Source organism: Ambystoma mexicanum, chromosome 8 (assembly GCF_040938575.1).
Source record: "Ambystoma mexicanum isolate Mex_15411 chromosome 8, UKY_AmexF1_1, whole genome shotgun sequence".
NCBI lineage: Eukaryota > Metazoa > Chordata > Amphibia > Caudata > Ambystomatidae > Ambystoma > Ambystoma mexicanum.
This window is the reverse complement of record NC_090929.1, coordinates 1,454,624,799-1,454,650,177: the sequence shown is the minus strand read 5'-3', so window position 1 is coordinate 1,454,650,177 and position 25,379 is coordinate 1,454,624,799. Positions and strand designations below refer to the sequence as shown.

The window sequence follows — 25,379 nt, the reverse complement described above, 5'->3', positions numbered from 1 at the left end:
CACCGGAAAAGATGATGCTGGAGAGCCTGGACGGAAAGAGAGTCACAATAGAAGCACAAGTCCCAACGGTGTTCCGAGCTTAGACACTCAAGGCAAAGAGAGTGAGGAACCGCCCTGGCAAAACAGTGTTCGCAAGATGAGCAGGACACGAATCCCAGACGCTCCAGCATAGACAGAGGACAAGATGACCATGGAACCAACCGGAGCAAATTGAATAAAAGAAAACATTCCCGGAGATGCTAGTGCGTCTGGCCCCGACTGCGCAGAGAAAAGGACTGAAGGGCGATTGATGGGGAGGAGCTCAGGAGGGCGGGGTTACGGCCATGTGCTGTGGCCACGCATAAAAATAAAAAGGACAAATACATTTTTTATGCTTTTGGACAAAAGTGCTCCGGTCCCATCCCGAAGGACGGAAAGTCCAACAAATATGGAGGAAAGGCAACAGGAAGTAGGAGTAAGAGGGCAAGTCATGTCCTGATCAGAACAGACCTTCAGGTTGTACCATACTGATATTAAATCATGTTTGACTCCTCTCCCTGAAGCCCTCTTATGTCTAATCTAGGATGTTAGTTTACACAAAGCATTACTGTAGGGGAAATGTCAATTTCTCTGATGAGAAAAAGCAACAATTTGCCAAGAATGAGCCAATGAGGACTAAAACAAAAAGGACAGCACAGTGAACTACAGGTAGAGGGCAAATAAAGCCACCACTGAGAAAGCTGCAAACCCTACTAGAGTAAAAATGGCAGGAACAGAGAATGCTACATGGTATGAATGGGGAGGGGGAACAAAATGTGCTTTTGTAAGGTCTAGTAGGTTGCTTGAGGAACATGCTTATGACTCCATAGCATTTTAAAGTGCAGTATTTGCAGGGATTACTATGCACCGGGGTTGCCAATGACCAGCTAAGTAAAAGAGCAGTGTGGCAAAGAACTTCTCTCCGGCACAGTAACAAGATCAAAAACTGTCATGATGGTGAGATCAGGGGAAAACTGGACGCTAAGGTTTTGTAGAGAACCGGAGGTCTTATTATACTAAATATAAACATGCTTATATAGACCCATATAAACTAGTTTAAAAGGTGAAGCACATCGTAGGTTCCTAAACATACAAATTAAAATCCTCATCTTCCACACACAAGTGAACTGTTCAGCGGTTGTGATATATTGTAATAGTAAGCTTTACCCATCTTGACCACAAAATAAAATAATAGTACCAGCTTCTTCCACGGAGTACATTTCTCTCCAGAACATCCTGTGCTTGTAATCATCCTTTGGAGCATATAGGTAAGTATTTAGTCCCCATTTCTGAAGCCTACAAAAAAAGACGGGCAAAAAGGAACAATTGAGAAGGCCATTTTATAAGAAAGTGTCACAAGAAAGTAAAATGACTGGTGGGCAATGCATGTCAGCAGTCCAGTTTTTGCTGAAACCAACTCATTTATAGTAGAAAGGTAAATATTACATCATTTTTCTGTAGCCTTGGCAGCCATTCTCCATGATGCTGAATTTATCAAAATGTGTAACTTGCATACATTCCCCAATATGATACAGACAGGCCATCTGCCTCTATAGCCAGCTTATTATGAAAGCGATCCTTCAGCCAGCCAGATTCTTTCCACTGCTTAAACTATAATCTTAATGGAATCTCTCCTCAGGTCAGTATTTATTTTGATAACATCTCAAACATTTATTGATACCCATTCTTCCCCTCGTAAACACACCAATAGAGGCATGATGAAGAGCGCTAATATGAATGACATCAACTGGGAAATTATACCACACTAATCTGGTTATTAGCAAGTTCCAAAGCCAGCAACCCCACAAGAATTACCCAGAATGAAGCCACTTTAGGCTAGTCAAATTCTGCACAATGTTCGCCTTTACTCCGTCAGCTGTGGAATACCAAAATGGAATTACAGTGCTGATTAAGTTTTCACAGGTAAGGGCAATTATAATATGCGTTCATACAAAACCAGACAACAATTCCACCCAAAACAAACACCTGTTTATCCAATGACACATTAAGGCATTTGTAATCTGCAATAAGCTACTTATGTGCTGGCCATCAACCATTCATAATCATTCCATAGCCGTTCAAGCTACAATATTGATTTTAATTACAATTACAATTTCTTTTGATAGGCTATAGGTGACCAGGCTTTACCCCTGTATGCTGCGTACCACTGTAGTTCTACGACTTACTATAATTATTTGTACCATTTCATTATGACCATGTACATTAATGGTTTAACCACAGAAAAGAAAAAATGGTTTTACGCTCCCAAAACATAGAAGCAGACAAATGTTCAGGCCCATAGGGATAATTCTACCATGGTGAAGAGTAACGGATTGCTTTTTACCCAAGCAGTCCAGTCTTGTCGTTGAGCTATGTAGTCCAGTTCTGCTTTGCATCTACGGACCAGGAATTCTTGAACTCTGTTTTAGCTCTGTGGTTCAGCTTCCCTTCTAGCCCGAAGCCAACTTTATCTAAACCCTCACTTGTCAGTCATGATGATGTTGAAAGCCAATCTAAAGCGTCGGCCCATAATAATCATAAATTAGATGTAGGCTTCAGAAGATTAACATTTGGCAGCCTATTTTCTTCATGCAGTTGAATGTACAAAAAGGGCAGAAGTTCAAAAATGAGTAACATGTATCTGTATGTTGGGGAATTCAAACCGGTTTAAAGCTAGTTGGTTCTTTGCTCAAGGACGTACTTCAAGAAACAATGATTTTACTTTGTATTAAATCTGAAGCCGCAGGAGGCTTTTCATTTTATAACTTACAATTATTTCATATAAACTGTTCTGCTTGTAAACGCAGTAGTCTGTGCGCAGCAAGTACATTTGTAATGTACCACTTACAAAATGGATCTTGTGTAAAATAGCACTACAGAAACGATGTTTCTGGTTTTCTTATCTAGCCACCTGTATGGTCTGGAGATGTGTAAAAATAAAAAACACATTTTTTTAGCATTCTCACACGCAGAATTAACACGGGCTGTCCTGCATTTCATTAGTATTACAGCCATTGAATTTACTGGTAGCCCAGAGTTATGTGGCCGAGATTACAGGCATGCACGACAAGCGAGTACAACTCATAACAGGCCCTCTGTTAATAGAAGTGCCCCTCACCACCGGCTGCCGCGTTATAAACCTCTCATGAAAAGCACAAATAAAGGCAAAAGGAGTCTCCTTCCAAATAAATGTAAAGAAATGGGTAAAAAGCAGTCCTGTTTCCATCACACATGCAGTACATAAACAACCAAGCAGCAAGCATGTGATGATCCAATGATTGCAATGGCAAACAGACTTTTACATTCCACTTATGCATTTTCGGCGAAAGCATTTCATTCTAGAGACCAATATTTAAAGTTATACCTTTAATGATAAACTGATAAATAAAAGCAAAGCTTTGTACGAAAGCCACTTCGGGTGCCGCTATGGGGCTGAAAAAGCTCTGGATAGAGATCGATTTTTTTGAAACATACAATGAAGGAAATGAGTTTTAGGTATTTTTTCTTTTAGGTCACTACGTTGTGTACACGCTGGAGCGACTGCTATGATTTGGCTGAATGGAGTTCTTTCCAAAGAAATAGTTGTTCTAACAAGGAGAACGAGACAGGGGTGTCCTTTATCCAAGTTGCTATGTAATATTACTCTTGAACCTCTTGCAGCTCACATCATACAAGAGAATGGAATGTGTGTGTAATGTCCTAAGTGAATGACATGGCTGCGATATCGAATCCATGTGTAGGCAGTGTTTTGCTGAATGGAACTTTCGATGAAGTTGGATGTTTATTTGGGCATAAGAAAAAGTGAGACAAAAGAGCAAGGAACCGGTAACGTTCTTTCGACTGGATGTTCCTTCCACGTATTCCTCATCTATGATAGTCTTATTTCGCCAGCTTCGGAAATTCCTTCGGTAGAGGGCACTGTGCACGAGGTTGTGGTGTTGATGTCCCACGAGGGCCGCCGTGTCGACGTCACCAGTAGTATAAATAGCTTGTGTTGCGTCCGTTGGCTTCAGTTCTGTTTTTACGTTGTAATTCAAGGAACCTTCCAGGTGTGCCTCAGACTGTAAGCTCTTCGCAAACGGAAGTGTAAATCACGTAAATTGTACAGCAGGGTAGGTTGGGTGGGGCGATGAGGAATACATGTGAGGAACATCCAGTCGAAAGAACGTTATCAGTTGGTAAGTAACTTGTTCTTCGAATGGATTGTGTCCTCCCACGTATTCCTCATCTACGATAGCCTCCCAAAGCAGTAAGACAATAGGAGTTAGGAGTACTATTTAGTTTTATCATGGGTGGAATGAAGTACTGCTTTAGCAAAACAGGCCTTCTTGGGAAGATGAAGAATCTAAGCAGTAATGCTTAACAAAAGTATGAATTGACGCCCAAGTTGCAGCTGAGCAGCTGTCCAGCGGGATAGTTTGCTTTGTCACTGCTGATCCCAATTTAGGACCAGTATAACCTACAAAGAGAGCTGGTCATCCTGGCGTAATTTCACCATTCTTGCTATATAAAAACTCAGAGCCCTTTTTGGGTCCAATATATGCCACCTCTCCCAAATAAGGTGGAGGGTAGAAAGCAGGAAGCATTATTTTTTGCGACCTGTAACAGTCAGAAACTACTTTCAGCAAGAATGATGGTTTTACCTTAAGAACTATCTTATCCTTATGAAAAATAGTATAAGGAGGTTTGCATGAAAGAGCCTGCAACTCGCTTAACCTGCGGGCTGATGTTAGTGCCACAAGAATGGCAGTTTTCAATGCCAAGAGCCTTAATGGGCAGGAATGTAAAGGCTCAAAGGGTATACCTGTTAGAAACTTTAACACAAGATTTAAATCCCAGGCCGGGACATGAAATGGTACTAGAGGGTACACGTTAGTGAGTCCCTTCAGAAAATTGGATAAATGGAATTTTGAAATAAGAAATCTCCTCGCAGGAGCGCTTGAAGATGGAAAGCGCAGCCAAGTATCCTTTTATTGTACCAATCTGGAGCCCCAGATTGGCCAAATACAATAGGAAGGACAGCACTATTGAAGTGCCACATTGAAAAGGATCCACATTCTTGTCCTTGCACCAGTTAGTGAACTTATTCCAACGACACAGGTACAAAGATTTTGTTGCTGGCCTTCTGGCCGAAAGCAAAATCTCCATTACGTCACCCGGGAGGTTCCAATCCTTTTATCTCAGGCTCTTAGAAACCATGCGTGAAGGCTGAGTCCTTTGACCTCTGGATGGAGAACCCGACCTTCCTCTTGCGAGAGAAGATCCTCTCTTTGTGGAAAACATATTGGAGGGCAGAGGAACATTTCCAGAAGGTCCGGGTACCACGTCCTCCTGGCCCAATTCGGGGCAATTAGGATCATGGTTTTCCTGAACTTTCTCAACCTCCCGATTACGTGAGGAATCACGGGGACTAGAGGAAACTCGTACAGGAGTGGAAATTACCAGTCACTATGAACGTGAGGAGCTCCTTTCGCAGGAAATTCCCTTGAGCAATACTGATCGCACTTCCGATTAACATCGGTCGTGAACAGATCCATTTGAGGGGTTACCCAAAGGGTGAAGATCTCTTGAAGGACTTCCTGAGCTAGTTCCCACTCTTGGGAGACTGCTCTGCCTGCTCAGAGCGTCCGCCGCTGTGTTCTACTCTCCGGCTAGGTTAATCGCCAACAGAGAGATTCCTTCTTGTATTGCCCAGAACTAGAGCTGCATTGCCTCTTTGCACAGTGGTAGTGACCCTACATCTCCTCTCTTGTTGAGGTAGTACATGGCCACTGTGTTGTCCGTCATTATCAGGACATTCTTTCCCCGTACAGATGGCAGGAAGGCCTTCAGCGCAGGTCCGATTTTCCTCAGCTCTAAAAGGTTGATGTGTAGTTTTGGACTCCGATGGAGACCAACGACCGCTGATTGTCAGATCGTTGGCATGGGCTCCCCACCCCGTGAGGCGTCCGTCACTACAATTATCTCCAGCCATGGCTACCAAAAAGATTCCCCCTTGGGAATATTGTGCTTGCAACTTTGTTCGGAACCTGCAGAAGATCTGACATTTTTCTCAAAATCTGGGACCACCGAGTAGCTCATTCTCAATCTGGCCTCTGGCACCAGAAAATTGCAGGGTGCATGAACCTGAGCAACCTCAAAATTGTAGGCCGGTAGACGCTGGGCACTTTGGAATTTTGTAACCATCTGCAGAATGCGTTGAGCTCTCACCTGGGGAGTCTTTGGAAAGGTATCAAATGGGACTTTTTGTAATTGAGGGAGAAGCCCAGTCTGTGAAGGAAGTGGCAGGTGATCCTCAGATGTTCCTGGGCCTGTTTGGGAGAACAAGCCCCGATTAACCAATCGTCCAGGTAGGGGTAGACAGAAATACCCCCCACCCCCCTCTCCCCGAGACTTGCTGCCACCGCCACCATCAGTTTGGTGAAAACCCTTGGGCGGAGGTTAGCCTGAATGGCAGAACTCGAAACTGATAATGAGCGTTACCAACCGCGAACCTCATGTACTTTCTGTGCTTGAGATGGATTGGCACATGAAAGAAAGCATCCTGAAGATCCAATGATACCAACCAGTCTTTGAGTTGGAGAGTCTGACGGATCAGAGAAAGTGTGACCATCTTGAACTTGTCCTTCCTGAGGAACTTGATCAAGTTTCTTAAGTCCAAGATAGGTCTCAGTCCTCCGTCCTTCTTGGGAATGGGAAAATAAGGGAATACCAACCCTTGTTCCTACAGGTAAATATTCTATTGCACCTTTCTCTAGCAGGGTTAAAATCTCCTGCACAAGGAGCGGATCTGGATTTTTGACAGAGCTGGGTCCCGGTGGATGATCCTGGGGCCTCTTTAGAAAAGGAAGGCAGTAACCCTGGGATACTGTTTCCAGTGCCCAAGCATCTGAAGTAATGCCCCGCCATTCGCTCAGATGCCGAGAGATTCTGCATCCCACTGGGGTCTTGTGGGCTAAAGCCTCAGAGTGGTTTAGAGGCAGCTGCAGCAGCGGCTGAGGGTAAAGGTGCAGCTGCTGAGGCTGATTTGGCACTCTTATCTCGTCCACCACGAGGGAATTTCCTTTGTCCTTTCTGTACAGCCTGTCCTTTTCCTCTACCAAAGGAGGAGTAGTAACGAAAAGAACAAGCTCTCCAGGAAGATGTGCCCGAATAAGGTTACTGAGGTTGCCGAATGTATGCGCTAAGGGACTTAACCGCCGTCCTGGAAGTCTGCAGATTCTCCAAGCTTTCGTCCGCCTTGCTGCAGAACAACCTTGAGTCGTCGAAAGGCATGTTGAGAAGTTTGGCCTGCATGTCCAGTGCAAACCCCGACTTTCTCAACCATGCAAATATGCGCAGTACCGTGCTTGCAGCCATGGATCTGCTGATGCTGTCGGTAGTATCCAGCCCTGCCTGGAGACACTCCCCAATTGCCTCCTTGCCATCCTTAATCATATTCAGAAAGCCTTCCCTTTCTTCGCCTTCTGGAATATGTTCAGTCGCCCCTTTAATAAAGTCCCACAGGGTATAGGTAAACCTGGCTAGGGGACAGGTGACGTGGATTGAGCCATACTGCCCGAAGTAAACACCTTGCGGGCCCAAACATCCACTTTCTTATCCTCTCTATCTGGGGGAATAGAGGGATAGCCTGACTGTCTGGAAGCAGTCGCAGCCTGGATCACTAGACTCAGGTGTAGGTCACTGGAAGATGGTCTATACTTTCCAGTAAAGCTCCTATTAATAGCTGAACCAGCCTCAGGAGTCTCCCAGTTTGCTTCTACCTTCCTTTGTAGGGCCCTAAGGAAGGGTAGAACTGGGTCTTTTTGTGGACCCCGATTCAGGAGGTCTGTCCTATAATCCATATCGACCAGGTCTTTTCTCTTGTTTTCAAGTAGGTGCTCCACTGTTTCAAATACCACACATCAGCCCTGCAAGTGGGGTTTACCCACGAACTTCGCACCGACTTCACTTTAGGGGTTTGTGGCCTAGAGTTGTGGCATACTTTATAAATCTGTTTCCCAACAGTTGCTCTTCATTGCTTGTTTCAGATGAAGTCTCCATGATAATTAGTTATTAAGGTGGACCCTGATCGGGCTGGATTTCTATACTCGGCCTGGTGGATGGCCTAATGGACAGATCTATAGGAGGCCAACCTAATTAGTGAACAGGGACAACTCTAGGAGCTGTAGCCAAACCAATCAAGGTACCATGGAGAGTGGTCAAGCACAAGTCTAAGGAAGGGGTGTGCCTGGTCAAGGGTCCACAAGGTAAGTAATCAAGGATTACAATTAGACAAATAATTATAAGGCACAACATGTTAAGTAAACACTATTAAAAAAAAAAAAAAAAAAGGACTATAACCAGGTAATAACAGTTATTACCCAAATTGTTCGAATGAACAATTGACTTAATTTAAAGGGTCACAATTTTGTGTGTGAGAATATATATATATATATATATATATATATATATACACACATACATATATTTATTTTGCGGGGCCCCCCCGCATATATGTTACAATTGACCTTCACAATTCGGTCAATTGTGAAAAGGTCAATTGTCATACGAACAGTTGTAATACGAACAATTTGTATACAACCTAATAACACACTCATAATAAAATACATATATACAGTCCCAGTTAGGGATGTAACGGTATAACGGTATACTGTTAAAGATACCGTGAACCATTTAATTGAACAATAATAACCGTCACATTGTTTATACCGTTATACCGTAAAGTGTGCTTTTCAATCTGATTTGGAAAGGCTGCAGTAAGCAAGTGCTGCGCAGTCTTGGTCTTGCACTGTTGGATGTGCCGTCTGCCAAGTAGTTTCAGTTGGAGCAGTTTTTAATGCCATTCCATAAACCACACGTGCCTGACACAAAATCAATATGTTAGCAATAGGAAGAATAGATACAGTGCCAAGAAGGAAAAGGGTTTACTTTGGGTTGGCGGCTTTGGGGTTTATATATTTATAATGGATAATGTTCTCTAAACATATGGCAATGGGGGATTTCCCTGGTTCTATCATTGAATTTACATATAATAAGTCACACTGCGAAATTCACTCATCTCTGTGGGTATTCCCTGCTGCCATACCAAAGGGTAACATGTCCGTGAGTACTGAACACCTTTTGGCCCGCAAGTAAACTAAAGGCTGTAACGTAAAGAGAGTGCGTCTGTGTGTGTGTGTGTGTGTGTGTGTCTGTGTATATGCGCACAAGCGTATACTACCATCAGCCTCCATTGATCGGTGGCATGCAGGTTATCAAGATGGCAACATGTTCATCTTCACCAGTAGCCAGTGGGAGAGCATAAAGCCTAAATGACCACTTAAGAAAAGCTATTCAGTTTGCTTTGCCAGTTGCAGCAGCCCCCCCCTCCTCTCCACACGTGTGTGTGTTTGGTGGAAGCAAGGCATTTCAGTGGCAAGTATGTTGAAAAGCCCAATTCTGGCCCTGGGTGCCTGGTTTTGTTTGTGATGATAAATCTGTCAATTTATGACCTTTTAGAAAATATTTGTTAAGATTAGTTAACTCCACCTGCTATACCGCGATAACCATGATATACCGTCATTTGGCAAGAAGGTTATCGTACCGTCATAAAACTAATACCGTGACACCCCTAGTCCCAGTAGCGAGAGCAATAGAACCACAATATCCCCACCCCACCATACTGAAAGGAAAGGTATGGTTAAGTTGGTAATGACAGTCCACAAGAATCACAACCCTAACTTTAGAAGTCCAACCCTAAATTGACTGGGGGCCTTGTGCCATGAAAGTTCACAAAAGTTCCCGGTAGTTTTGTAAAGCAGGAAAAAGTTAGGAGGGTCTTGTGGATAGGAAAAACGTTCCAGAAGTCGTGTTGATTCGAGTGATTAAAACCGTCCCCAGCTTTCAGAGTGCTTTCGCAAACAAGCAATGGCAAATCCAAACTATTGCAAAGGTTTTAAACGTTAGGACAACTTTTAAAAAGGGGAAAGAGGAATTCAGGTAAGTACAACTATAACTCACCACCTCTACGCTGGTTTTTTTTGGGACTTGGCAGATCTTGAGACGGTTGTCAAAAGTCACGTTTCCTGCAGTTTCTTCTGGACCTCGGTGCCCGGCAGTTGTAGGTGCGTATGAATCCATGGTCGGCCACAGATGCTGGTGCAATATGTTCAAGAATGCAGCTTACGCAGCGTACTGATTCCGCACCGTAGCTGCGCACTGGCTGCACAGTGCCCCTTACAGACAGGGGGACTGCCCACACTGCCATCCATGTCCTACAAAAAATGCGATCGACCCATTTTGGCTATAAGTAATCATTTCCCATGCGCAATCTTCATAGAAAATGGCTGCCGCTAGTTCCCATTTACCGGTTTCCTAGCAACAGGTCGGGTCTGCATGAATATTTGTTTTTTGAGTGAATGTGCAGTGCTTGTTCAGATGAGGGGGTGGGGGGTGGGTAGGGTCTGCCTGAATGTTTGTTGTTGTGTTAAAGTGCAGTGTATGCGGAGTTGGGGGGAGGTTCGGGTCTGTATGGGTGCATGTGTATGCTTGTGAGTGTGTGCCGAGTTGAAGGTCGGGGGGGGGGGGGGGGTTCAAAATCCTTTCAATGCAAGTGAAGGGATGTGCTCACTTCAGTCAAAAAAAAGATGAGGGCTAGTTAGAGGTGATGTTAATGTGCACATCTCTGAGACGCACTGCTGGGAATGGAAATCATGTCCTCTAGGGACCCACCTACTCCTTGTGGGGAGTGGCCAGAGCGATGCCAGGCAAGGCTTTCGCAAAGTGTACAAAATACTATAAAGCACATAATGCAAAAAAAAAAAAATAATAATTATATATACAAAATAAAGGGGGGGGGACATGTTGCATACAATATTCAATCCCGATTTCACACTCACTGCTGTGTCTGCAATTCTTCTCAACTTAGAAGTTAGTCTCCAAGTGGTGGGAACATACAGCCTCAACTCAAACCCTCAACATCTGTAAATTTCTCTGCCTGCTTATGACCTGGGTAAAGTTGGGAGGACCAGGCAGCTTTTCTGCTTCATTACCTGCTAATGTAATGATCAACAAATGCACAGGTGCCTGATTAAATAAGGTCACCTATCAAGAATTTGTAAACAGGGCACGAAGGGCAGGGAGCAGTGTTTTTGTGCCCTGGGAGGGGCCGGCCTTGCTTTCAAGGGGCTGGACTTCCTGCTGGGCTTCGCCTCTTTCCAAGGAGCTCATTTGGTAGAGAAATTCCACATGGTCCCCAAGTGGGGTGTTTCCACCTGCCTTCACGCTTTGAAAAGGTACATTGTGAGAACAGATTACTCATTCTGAAGTGTGGGCGATTGTTAAAAGGTTTTTTGGGGGCAGTCTAGATGAGCTTTTCAAAGTTGCGTAGGTGCGTTTTCGGTTGGTAGCCGTCATGTGGTGTTGGGTGATGTTTTGTAATGTTGCGATCTCATCTCCCAATTCCAGATAGACGAGGCATTAGACAGGGGAACGAACGAGAAAGTACCCGGATTCACCTTCATGCAGATAGCCTAGAAACAAACAGACTTCATGCCCACGACCAGGTAAAAACTGTGTATGACACTACAGTAGCCTGGGTTCTCTGCGTGGATCTGAACAACATAATGATAAAACGGGCAAAGTTAAGATATGTACCTCCTTCGCCTCTACTCCCAAGAGTATGGCTGACTCGAAGAGCAAAGTATAGCAGGCCAAAATACTGTCCCCTCCTATATTGAGCACTAACTTTCCAGGGTAGACCTTATGGCAGTTTTAGTTTTGCAAAAATTACTTTTCTAGAAAGTTGATGCTTCTGACATTGCATTTGTAACAGTGTCTACATTTGTGCTCTGGCTAAATGTTTGTTTTGAAGGTGGGTGTTTACGGCACAGCTCTGCCACAATTTCAAATGGCTACTCTAGTAGGGCCATCCAATCCCTGCATTCACCACCTTAATCTCAAAAGTAGCTGTTTGATATGCTATGCAGCCTGCTATTCCTGAAGGAAATATCCATCAATAAGTGCATTAAAAAGGTTTGCTGGCAAGGCTATGTTCTTTATCTGATCTTGTTCTTTTGTCGCTTCTAGGCTTCTCTAAAAAGTATAATGGTTTGTATAGGATGATACGGCCAGGCTAATGGACGCAGGTGGAGTGGGTGCCCTGATCCAGTTAGATCTTTCAGCGGCATTCAACACTGTCGACCACCCAATCCTGCTGTCCCGTCTTGCCCAGATTGGTGTATTTGGGCAGGTACTAGCCTGGTTCACTTCATTCCTGGCGGATCGTACCCAGACTCACTGCCACCTTTTCTTTCTGTCCCCTGTCATTTCAGTTGTGGAGTACCACACTGCTCCTCTCTGTCTCCGATTCTCTTTAACATCTATATTTGGGCCCTTGTGTGTCTCATCCGCTCCTTCGGTGTCGGGTGCTACTCATATGCCGATGACACTCAGATCTTGATTCGATTAGACCTGGATCAGGCTGAAAAGTTGTGCCTACGTGGGTGCCTGGCAGCTGTGGGGGAGTGGATGAACCACAATTGGCTCAAACTGAACGGAGACAAGACTGAGGTGCTGGTGGTGGGCTCTCTTTCTGGCCTCCTTTGGGCCCTCTTCACACTCCGGTAGACAAGGTGAAAAACTTGGGTGTAGTACCACCTGCATCATTGTCTATGCTGTGTGTCAATCCGGTCATTTTCAACTAAAACACTTAAGAAAGTGCTTCCCGTGATTCCCACACCCCTCTGTCCTCTTGTGGTGGCGGCCATGGTGATCTCAAGGCTGGATTATTGCAATTCCCTCTACTTGGCACAACCTAAGGGCTTGATCCAACGTTTGCAACAACTTCAAAATCTTGCTGCCCGCATGGCTGCGAGCACGCCCTATGGATCCCATATATCACTGGTTCTTCGAGCCTCGCATTGGCTCCCGATGACTCAACGAGTCAGTCAATTTTAAAAGCACTTTGCATCGTTCACCGTGCCCTTCATAATCAGGGCGCAGAATAGCTTCATGCCAAATCCACGCACTATTCGCCCAGCCGGAGGCTGCACTCTGCCTCTGCTGATCTGTTAACGGTCCCCATCTACAAGCGGGCCCGGATAGGAGGTCAGGCCTTCTCTATAGCAGCTGCTGAGCTGTGGAGTGGAATAAACTCCCATTGGCTATTAAAACAATCTCCAATTATTTGGCCTTTAGAAGGGCTGTTAAAACTTCTATTTTAGGCTGATTCTTGTTTGGTCCACTGATTGGGGACTCCTGCCTCTAGCGCCAAGATACCCTAGGGTGAACGGGCACTTTAGAAATGGGTTTAACATAACATATATACTCTAGACTTGGACCGTCGTAGTGGGAGCATAAGAGTGGAGTTCGTATCTTCCCGAAGTACCATTGAACCTGCCCTTTACCGTTGGTACTCCATCTCAGCACACAGGCCTCTGGGTGCATTGCATCACTGTTTGTGCTCCAAAGATGTGCCTGCCAATGTTCAGTGCGGTTAAAAAAATGAAGAAAGATTGACCAGGAGCTCTGTCCATTTAGGGATGAGTGGACTGAAGTTTTTTCTCCCCCATTGAGTCCAAACTTAATGTCTACTTGTGTCTCATTTGTCTCGAGCGTATAGCAGCCCCCAAGGAATAGAATATCCGGCACCATTGTGAAACGAAACATTCACATTAGAAGAATTTACAGGGGGAAGCCTGAATTAAGAAAGCTGGGGAGCTAAAAACACAGCTGACTAAGCAACAGGGTTTATTTGCCAAGAAAAAAAAATAATCTGAATGTGCCACCTTTGCGAGTTATAAAGGTTGCAAAACTTATTGCACAGTCAGCACGTCCTTTCACAGATGGGGATTTCGTAAAAGACTGCCTGATGGAGATTTATGAGGCAGTGTGCAAAGATTAAAAAAAAAAAAAGATGCTTTTACAAATGTAGACATGGCTGACAATTGTTACAGCCAACTAAAAATGCAATGTAAGGATGTCAAGTTCTTTTCAGCTGCTCTTGATGAGAGCACAGGCGCAAGTGACACATCCCAACTCTTAATTTTCATTCGGAGTGGGGGCAGGGGGGGGTCAATAACGAATGCAAAGTATTTCAGGAACTGGCTTCACTGGTATCTTTGCATGGCAGGACTACTGGTGCTGACATTTTTAATGCCTTTCAAAAAGTCATCGATGATTTAAATTTGCCATGGGATACTCTGGTAGGCGTGACAACTGATGGGGTGCCAGCCATGGCTGGGGAGCAAAATGGTTTTATTGGCTGCCTGAAAAGACACTTGGGCGAGAAGGCTGTCCATTAAAAAGAATTATCACTGCATCATACACCAGGAGGCATTATGTGCAAAACATTTGAAATTCACAGAAGTGATGGACTTCGTTGTGAAAACTGTTAATTTTGTCTGTGGCACGCACTTTAAATCAGATTGTTTCAGGCGTTTTTAGAAGAGATAAAGGCGGAATATGGTGATGTCCTATATCACACTGATGTCCGCTGGCTTAGTTGTGGTAATGTGCTGAAGCGATTCTTTGCTTTACGGCACGAAATAAAAGCATTCCTTGATGACAAGGGAATGGACACTTCCGTCATGCAAGATATTGACTGGGTAGCTGACTTTGCTTTTCTGACTGACCTGACAGGCCATTGAATGATTTAAATTTGATTGCACATTGAAAGCAAGGAAGCCAAAATCTGTTTGAGGCAGTTAAGGCTTCTGATAGCCCAACTAGAGAAAGCGATGCTGGTACACTACCCCGCATGTGCAGAGGTTTTGACTACCCCGCATGACAAGTATGTAAGATGGTATCGGAAGGTGAAGGTCCTGAAGGAAATGGAAAATGTTTGAGAATCGTTTCACACAATTCAAATCCCAGCGAGCCTCTCAAATGTTTTGCAGACCCTTTCTCTGCTGATGTTGCCAGTGTGCAACCTGAACTTCAACTGGAAGCGATTGAACTTCAGTGCTGTAGTACCCTCAAAAATAAGTACAGATATAAGCCTTTATTAGCCTTTTATCAGTCTCTGGACACTGCTCAATTCCCCAATCTGTCATGGGAAGCATTAAAGATGGTATCTATGTTTGTCAGTACTTACATCTGTGATCAAGTTTTTTCACAAATGAAAATACATAAATCCAGCCTAAGGACAAGACTCACTGACAAACATCTCCATGCTATCCTGAGAGTAGGAACAACCTCACTGGAGCGCCCAGAAACTGTAAGCCGAGATACGATGCAATGTTTCTCACTGATCAAGTAGGTCTGGTTCAATGTTTCATCTTGTATGATTTGCATATTTATTGTAGGGCCAATATGTCCTTTGCAAAGAAAGAAATAAAAGTGGAATGGGAAATGTATACTACAAAATTTAACTTTTGAATACAAATAAAGACCGGTACACCTCCAAAAAGGTATTCTGTTCCATCTGGCTAATGAGAATTTGGGGTTGAAACGTCCTCCCGCCTGCCCCTCCCACATTTACTTTTTGGCCCTCTATAGGCAGCATATAAAAAAGGTACATTCGGCCCTCTGCCAAAATCAGTTGTGCACCCCTGGCTTAAACCAAAAAGTTACCCAGCCTACCCATGGCAAAAGGGAGGACCCTAGAATGGGTAGCTGATCTCAACTGTGACACTGTAATCACATCACATCAATTGCGCCTCAATCATGGACGGATCACTACCTATTGTCATTCACACTGAGCCAATATTCCTAAAACTAAATCCAACCCAATAGCGCCTACATGTCTTACGAGGAACAAAAGGAACATCATGGTGGACGCCATCTTGCCACATATGATCCCTATCCTAAACTCCTTAGAGGATACCACCGACCCAGACGTGCTAGTAGATGCTTACAACTGTACCATGACCCAAGCCTTGGACATCATTGCCCACTTAAAATGCGCCAAGGTAAACCAAGAGCTCACCTGAACTCATGGTTCACTCCACAGCTAAAAACCCTACGAGCCGAGAAAAGAAAATTGGAAACCTTATGGAAACACCTTCCCTCTGCAGAAAACAAAAACTAACCCGATAAATCTTTCAGCTAAATATAAAGAGATACTTTGAGCTAAACAGGCATCTACAGCAATAGAATTAACCAAGCTAGCTCTAATACCAAAGAGCTCTTTGTTATCCTCAGAGAAATGCAGATGCCCATTCCTCCAACGGATCCTTGCATAAAGGACAAACTCTGGTGTACGAACATTCCGAATGCTGTCACCAATAAAATAGCCACTCTTCAAAGTAAAATCACCACCAAACGTCTAAACTTACAAAACTCAGATACTCCCTGCTGCACCCAAAAGTCACCATCCAAATCACCACAATGCTTCAAATTCTCTAAAAAATGATTGCATCCCTTAAGCCATCAAGGTGCCAAGGAAATAGCTGCCCAGCTCAAATAATCAAAGATGCCGCAAGAGACCTGGCGCCGTTCATATCCAAATTAATCAATGCCTCATTTACCTCAGGTATTGTACCTAGTAACTTAAAATGAGTCTTGGGTTCTACCCCTCCGAAAAAAGCAATTGTTGACCCTACTATTCCCACTAATTACAGGCCAATCACCACGGTCCCATTCTTACTGAAGATATTGACAGGGTCGCATACCTGCAGTTCCAGGAATACTTGGAGATCAACCATCTCCTAGGGACGCAGCAATCTGGCTTTAGTACTCAACAAGGTACCGAAACGGCAGTGATTGACTTAAAAACCCAGATTGACAAACTTAAAGACAATGGAAAGATTGTACTGCTACTACTGTTGGACTCATCGGCTGCGTTTGATCTGGTCGACCACAGAGTACTTTGCAATCACCTTGCCACAGCAGATCACTTTTCTCAGAAAGCAATTACATGGATACAATCCTTTTTTAAAATGGGACCATGAGAGTCTTCTCCGCGTCAGCAGCAGCTGACTCAATTCCCATCACTTGCGGAGTCCCCCAAGGCTCCTGTATTTCACCAACAATGTACAATATCTTCACAAAGCCTTTATTCGGTTATCTGGATCATCTGGGTGTCACCTACACTAACTATGCAGATTGACGCCCAGATCCTCCTCCCCTTAACCGGTAATTATGATACCGACGTACTGCTTGTGAACAAAGCGTATTTAATCATTCAGGCATGGATGGCTACTCATGGTCTCTGCCTGAATGACGATAAAATTGAGCTCCTGATTCTAGGCTAACCTGAACAAACTTCACGCTGATTATGCTTCATTTACTATCGATGGGAACATCCCAGTGGCTAAAGAGGTAAAAACCATTAGGTTTCTATCTAGAGCACCGGTATTCAAACTGGGGCGCGGGAGGCTAGCATGAAATCTACCAAGTTTTTTTTACTTTTTGATTGGAAGAAATGGCAGGGGCGGCTCACGTGGTCAGGCAGAAGCATGAAACTGTCTCAGGCACCAATAAAAAAAGTGGGCCGCAGTTATAAATGGATATTCATTGCTTTAGTCACAGACTGTTTGAATAGTACCCAAGGGGGTGCTTTGTGTTAAAATGCAAGTAAATTGTGATATTTAAAGAAAATTTATTCAGCAACAATGGTCAAAATTACTACCTGCTCAATGGTCAAAATCTAACTGCATAGTGAAGTAACTCAAACTGGCCCACATTGGCCAAAACGGTGGCTCATTTTAAAATGGGCCACACTACCATTTTGCATTTTTTGATACATGCATTGCCCTATAGTATAGGCCAGTCCGAGCCTGGCGGCTCATCCAAAATGGCGAGGGGGCGCCCACCCAGTGGCCCCCTCACCCATCATGGAGGAGCTAAGGAGCCAGCCCCGTGAAACAATGAGCACTCCCTCAGCTGCTTGTTCCAGCTGATGGGTGCTCCTGGGCTGGCTGAAGTGTCAAAGGGAAACACTATTTCCCCTTCGACAGTTCAGTGCCCCATCCGCACATGCTCACTGAGCCATGCAAGGCTGGGGTGTTTTGCTTCGCCAGCATTGCATAGCTCATTGGAAATTCTGGCTGGGGCTGCGCCACCCCCGGGTCACTATTTCACATGCTATGGGCCTGCCCAAAGGCGGAGGCATACTGGAGGGAGGTGATTAAACACATTAAGGACATTACGGGACTCACTATTCCGTGGGACCTGGGGATCGTTCTCCTAGGAGAAACAGGGGGAGGGGCATTACCGATTTCAGGTTACATACCTCGTTTGTGTACGCACTTACACCTTGCAGCGAAAATTGCCATGGCCCGTCTGTGGAAGCATGAGGAGGGACCCTCAATAGCATTATGGTGGCACAAATGTTGGGACATTGCAGTAGCAGAAAAGGTGACCGCGATCCGGAACAACTCATTCACCAAAAACATGAACATCTGGGATCCTTTCATGGACTATGCAATGAGATTCTCGGCCCTGTCCAGAAGGCCACCACTCACCAGAAGGCTACAAAGCAGCCCCCTCTACTGACCAACCCATAACCCTCAATCACAGTCACCCTTCCCAGAACTCTTGACAACTCCGCTAAGCCCAAATAAAATATCGGACATTCAAGCTATGCCGTCCACAGACTATTTTCTTATCCTCCATATGAACTTATATTTCTGAATATTGCGATTATTGATCAAATTCTGTTGATGTATTGATGACTTTGTACACCTTAATAAAATGTTATGAAAACAAAAAATACCATGCTTGCCCCCTTGGCACCCCAATGCCTTGCATACACACAATCATGTTGAATGTGTTAGGCCCTGTGGGGCCCAAGGGACAGGGATGGTATTTTAAAAAATGTCATGCCTGCCCCCTTGGCCCCCAGCACCAATTGCAAACTGTTTGGCTATTTACCTATTTCTTTTTTTAACCAATTATTTTTAAAAAATCATGGGGGGGGGGAACCCCCCGATGCACCCCTTGATTGGTTCAGGCTCCCTCCCTGCGCTCAGTCGGCTAGGAATTTTTGGGGGAAATAGTTATGCCACTCCAAAAATGCACCAACCGCCACTTGCCCACAGACTGTGTTGGGAACGGGATGGGAGAGCCCAGGGACTGTGGTGGAAGCAGGATGGGCGGGAACCATGGGATAGTGGTAGAAGCAGAATGGGGAAGCCTATTTGGGGTGTGTGTATATATATATATATATATATATATATATATATATATATATATATATATATATAGCACAGGGACTGGGGAGGAGTGGGATGAGGGAGTCCAGCGACTGATGGGAGCAGGTGGGGGAGCCCAGGGACTATACTGGGAGTAGGTTGTGGTGACAGCAGGCAATAGTGGCGACAGCCCAGAAGGACAGCTCAGCGGCAGCGTGCTCGCCTTGGAAGCAGGGCAAAAAGCAGCAACACAGGTTCGATCCCCGAGTCCGCGCTTAGAAACCTCTGGGTATTAAGCGCAATTGATAAATAACCTACTATATCATACATACTGTCCATTTGTCATTTTTTGGGGGTCCCAGCCAGCACAATTTTGCTCAGGGAGGGAGGTGGTTAAACAGCCAAAAAAGTTTGAAGATGACTGATCTAGAGTCTACACTGAATCTACACAAACAAGTTAACACTACGGCTTCGGCCACGGCTTGCACTGGTTGATAAGGGCCTGCAAAACTCTGCTCTCTAATGAGAACTGCCTGATCCTAGCTACAGCCCTTTTCCTGTCAAAACTGTTATTGTAACGGACTCTACTTGGGCGCTAGTTACCAACAAATTACAAACCTTGCAAAATAATGCACTTAGGTCTGCTCTGAGCATCCCAAGGAGAGAACATATCTCGAAAACTAGAAGACAGCATAGATGGCTGTTCATAAAGGATAAGATTCAGCTTTAAACTATGTCTCTCACACATAAATCCCTGAATCATGCCACTCCACCCTACCTAAACAGAGAAATTCACCCGCAGATCTTCAGCACGTGTCACCAGGTCGACAAATACCTCTTCCCTGGTAGTCCCTAGGTACAAACTTAAGAAGCCAGGGGAGGTGGGGGGGGGGGGAACGAGGGGCGGAGAGAACAGTTTCCCAGTTATGGTGGCCCAGCAATGGAACACACTCATACTCTGTCTTAAGTCGACCCAGTCTTTCTCCAACTTCAACAGAAAAGCCATTATATGGCTTACTGAGAAGGACCAACATCGAGAACTGGACTGCACAACCCCCAAGGGCATTTAATGCAAAATACTATGCTCTATACCTGTGACGTTGCCTCTATGACCTCTGCCTGTCCCAGACTGATCCACTCATTATCTTAAAGGTACTTTGCTATTATCTGTTATTATGTATATTTTGTAAACACCTGAAACCTGTTACACTGTACTACTTTGGTATTCAGTACTACTCTGTAATCTAAGAATATTACTTATTTGTAACACCTGTAACTTTGCTCAAATGCGCCCAGAAACCTCCGGGTTCGGTACGCTATAGAAATAAAATAAACAAACTCAGGTGCAGGCCTCCTCTCAGTACAGAAATGGATGCAAGAAAGCAGTTTCTGGCAATTGTCACTGTTGCACAGCAGCAGAAGGGGACACAGTGGTCGCGGTCATAGTCAGCCTTGTATCTCGGGTCCATTGGATGCTGACATTTCAAAGAGACAACCTGTATGATGAGCAGGAGTCCCGAAAGTTCTGAGCTGAAAAGCGCGATAGCCCAAAGTTCCAGCTGGTCAGCCACTGTGTTCCGGTGGCACTTCGGAGGGCTCTTCTTCGCAGGACACTGTGCCGTCGTCGGAAATGGTTGGGTCCCACCACTCCAAGGGTTGAAGCTCCACTAAAAGACTTCTGAATGTCACCAGCCAGACAGGGCTCCTCCAGGACTGTAGCAAAAGTTGGTTGCCAGGCCACCTATAGACGGGGCTGCGGTCTTCCATGGTCTTTATAGCTGAGCAGGATACTTGGCTCCTTGCAGGAAATCTCCAGGATTACATTACATTACATTTGTATTGCGCTCTATAGACCCGCAGGCATGAAGGCGCGGACAACATGCAAAACAAATACACATGGTTAACCAATCTGGTTAGGATTTTGTAAACCACAACAGAGACAAGCCTATCTAATTGAACAACAGTATGTCAATTATAGTAGTTCGGGAACTACATTTTTTATCCAACAACTTATGAGAACAGTGTTTTCAACTCCTTCTTAAAGACTTTGACCACGTATGTGTTCTGTTAATTTATTCCAGAGCGATGGGGCTTTCAGATGGAATGCTCCCTTTTCTGATCTTGGTTGAATTAACACATTTTGTTTACCTGACCGGAGTGTTCTAATATTTATTTGGCCCTTAATGTAAACTGCAGGTAGGGAGGCACGATTTGTAACTTACATTTAAAAAAGTTATGGATCTCTGGAGGCATGGCTGCAGGAATCTCCTTATCCGGAAACTCAGTTGAGACAGAAGCTCAGCTCACCCAATGGAAGATCTACCCATCAAACACCACGAGCAGTTGTCCAATCAGGACCACTAATGGTGAAACTCATGCATACACTAATCATACCGAAACCAGTATGTGGAGACACGGTAGAGCTAATTAAAAGTATTGCAAAACATGTCAAAATGCAACTGCTGCCAAGAGCTTGTCTTTTAGGCACATCCAAAGTAACCAAAAAATCCCTTGGAGTGTAGTTCAGGGTCATACAAAAGAAACCCCATTGCACTGCATTGTAAAATGATAAAAAGTTAACCAAAAAAATAGATAATATGTAACAAAAGGAAAACAGTTTCCGAGTACTGACAGCCTAAAGGACTAGTCGGTTTCCCCACAACAATGAGCAAACGTGCATGAGTGAAGCACTTCACTGGAAAAGGTCAGGACAGAGAACAAAAAAGAGCAAAAGGTTTGGGAGGGGAGGGGGGGTCCATAGGAATGGAGGGCAAAGTTGCTCAAATGAAAACACTTTCCCAACAGACCCCAAGATATGGCCAACTATTTCCAAATGTGTACTATTTATATGGAAGCTCCATTCTCCTGTTCACATCACTTTTGTGGAGATTATCTTTGATGTGTTTCCGTTTATTCTGAGCTTGCTTTCCTCGCAATATTCCTGGGTTGTGTATAGGAGCTCACTGGCACTCCAACCTTCAAGCCAGTAGAGCCGATTTGTCAGATTATTGCAGGATCAGAATGATTTTGATCATTTAGTCAAAGGGAAGTCCTTGTCAACCATCAGATCCCACTAGTACACACCCCCAGGAAGGAAGCAAGACTTTCTTCCCACAATCAGCCGAGGTCCAATGACAACACACACCAGCCGAGTAATTAGATGAAAAGTTGGGAAATATGCTACTATGCCTTCCGCCTATCTGCAAAGAAAGTAACTACCACCGGTTAGTTAATCCTATCAATGTACCTCACATGATCAGACCAGTTGCTTAGACGTTTTAGATACCACACGTCACAGTCAGCGTAGATACAGTTCCCATGTAGGGCGCAGGAATACTGCCATATGTTGTGGGAAGCCCAGACAGAACCCTTAGAGTAAGTCCAAAAACAAAGTCAGCGATTAGCCTGACCCGAACGGCACACAGATTTGTCTAAATGGAGATGGGTACACCCAGTGCTCCAGGTAAGATTTTGAGGTGGGAGTATTTTACTCAGTTTTAAACTTTGAGAGTAAATGTGATTTTAAGAGAGTAAAAATGACTTTTCTCCTTGGCAAGAGAGTAAAATGTATGTGACATCAAGCCAACGAATGCACAAAATGTATGGAAATCATTACCGTACGGCAGCTTTTTGCACTTTGACAGAATACACCTTTCATTATTTCTCTATGGTCTGGCCATTTGATCTCTCCTGTATATATTTAAATGTTGAAATCACAAAAACCTAGCCAATTACTGTCATGATGCCTACCCCCGGGCATCCGGATCAAGCCCATCAGCCCCGGGAGCAGGCATCCAGACATTTACAAAAACCCCAGCAGCCCCAGCTAGGAGCTGGCTCACCAGGCTCATAATAAAAATTAGTCCTGGCGCCATAGGCGCCAGGCTCATAGACATTACTTACCTCATGCAGACCATGCTGCAAATAAATCCAAGCCAGCATGAGGCCTGGATGGGACTATTTCACTACAGGGACTATTTTTTACTCAGGTGTGGTCCTGGGGAACTTCTTTCCTGGGACTACTTTGGAGGCTATTTAAACCAAGCCCGAACAGCAGCACATGCTTCGTGTTATTCTGCATCCAGCAGCATGACTCTCACCGTGCCTGCAGCCAGCATCCAGTGTTCTGCCACGCCCGCGTGCCTACAGCCAGCATCCAGTCTTCTGCCACGCCCGCCTCGAATCCAGAGCTCCTAGAATAAAGAGGAAGAAAAGGACAAGGTTAGAAAACGAACTTATTTCAAATTCCTCACCTGATTCCGGATCCATTTCATCTCCCGACCTGGATAGTACATCAGTCCTGCACGCGTCGCTTCGCCAGCTCCAGCACGGCGCCATACTCACCAGTTCTCACAGCATCTTTCGATCCAGCACTGTCTCCATCCTTTCTTCGCCGTACTCCGGCACCTAGGGGCACAAGAATAACAAGGTGAGCCAAGGGAATCAACAAATACCTCTTACCACCATAGACTTAGCCGATTTACCACCGGCGGTATTATTCTCCATATCTTCATATGCCGCATCTGTAAAGAGGGAGAAAAACAACACGTTAACGCATGCAATAGTTACAGGACAGCGTTGGGTAACACAGACTCTTACCTGAACGCCAGCAGCAGCTACGAGACCTTCTCACGAACTCGGTTGCAACTTAAGGAAGGAAGGGGACAAGAGTGAACATCGGGCACATTGAACTCTTTGAACTTGATACTTACCAATCCCGCCTGGGACTTCAGAGTCAATGCTTACCGGAACTCTCCCAACGCCTTCAAACCAGTGAAGTAACTGGTATATACGCGCCCCTGCAAGACACGCAGGATGGAGAGCTCATCTTTTACAAACATAAGGTGAGGTTCCTAAGGGGATATCGGAGGTGATTAGTGGGGGAGAGCGAGAACAGTTGGGAGGCCATCACTAAAACCCACAGGTGGCTAATCCCCGTCTCCACTTGCAGGAAAATACTTCTTCGGGTCCAGCAGACAAGACTAGGCGGGCCAGTCCAGACAGTCATCTCTGCACTACGCATCACGTTGACGGAGACCGCAGCTGTCCGGGTCCGATCGACACCCCTGTGGGGTCCAGGTGAGCGTAACAATTACATAGTAAAGCAAACATGAATTGTATTGTGTGTTTTGAGGTTCGATAGCAGAATTGCCTTTTGATGTTTAATGAAAGTCCTCATTTTCTGGAGCTAGTACTACCTAATGGTATGCCAATGTTATGATACAACAGTGCAGAGGCAAGGACTCCATGCTAAATTCTATATCTAATCTAATGGTCAAATGGTTATTTATATAGCGCTTTTGGCAAAGTGCTGTACATAGAACATATTAATCACAATTATCACCAAACCAAAGTCGGTACACTCCTTTACCTTGAAAGGCTGAGTTGGACTTGGAGGGATTTGAACCTGCAACCTACAGATTGCAGCAATGAGTGCACAACCAACTGAGCTATCTTACTGGCTAACATCCTTCAGAGGTCGGTTAACTCAGTATCGACTGAGGTATAATAATCACATTACCTAGATGTTGGACAAACCATTTATGAAGCACTACATGAAGTTAAATACCCATCTGGATTATCACAGGCACAGGTTTTGCTGAGTTTCTATTTCAATTACCAATGTAACTTTCATTTGTTTTTGAACAGGTTTGCATTTCCTGGAGATTCAGGTTTTGGATGTTTTAATTGTTGATTTGAGAGGCCAGAACACCTGTGATTGGTGTAATGACAATCACTCACCCTTGAGCAAAGACTCTGCTGCCACTGACCATTTATAGTACCCCATTGACTGCAAGGTTGAATGGATGTAAACTAGACTGTGCACAGTCATCATTTTACACACTGTTCTTATAATTTGAGTGTACATTAAATAATTTGTGTAAACATGATCTGCCTCTGCATGATTATGCACACAGCACCAGAACTCATACTGGTTTGCTTTCAAGAGGGGCGGGGGGCGCGCTGGGGGTATCGGGCGGGGGAAGCATAATTTGTTACACAATATTAATTCTCAATTACAACTTAGTTTTTTGTCTTATTAATTATACAATCCTAACATTCCAGGAAAATGTGCACAGTGCTTCTAAAATCAGAATTGAAAGAAACCATTCCTTTTATCACAGTGTGCAGTTTCTTTTTTTTTTAAGGCTTCAGAGAAATGCATTCTGTTTCAGAGGTGGCTTGCAATTACATCCATGCAGATAAAAATCAAAAGAAGCCTTCTGGTTTCTGTCAAGTAACCTGACCTTTGCACTGACCTCTGCTCTAAACCCGTATGTAAATGTACACAGGAAAATAATA

General features: G+C 44.5%; 1 protein-coding gene across 1 annotated transcript in view; it reads right to left on the bottom strand.

The window, feature by feature from the left end:
• The window catches only part of OGA (O-GlcNAcase), an 867,474-nt gene that overhangs the window by 725,431 nt on the left and 116,664 nt on the right, over positions 1-25,379 (bottom strand). Inside the window, exon 3 of the mRNA XM_069611624.1 lies at positions 1,217-1,314. Within this exon, the coding sequence (XP_069467725.1) occupies positions 1,217-1,314 (98 nt within the window). The remainder of the gene's footprint in view (positions 1-1,216; positions 1,315-25,379) is intronic.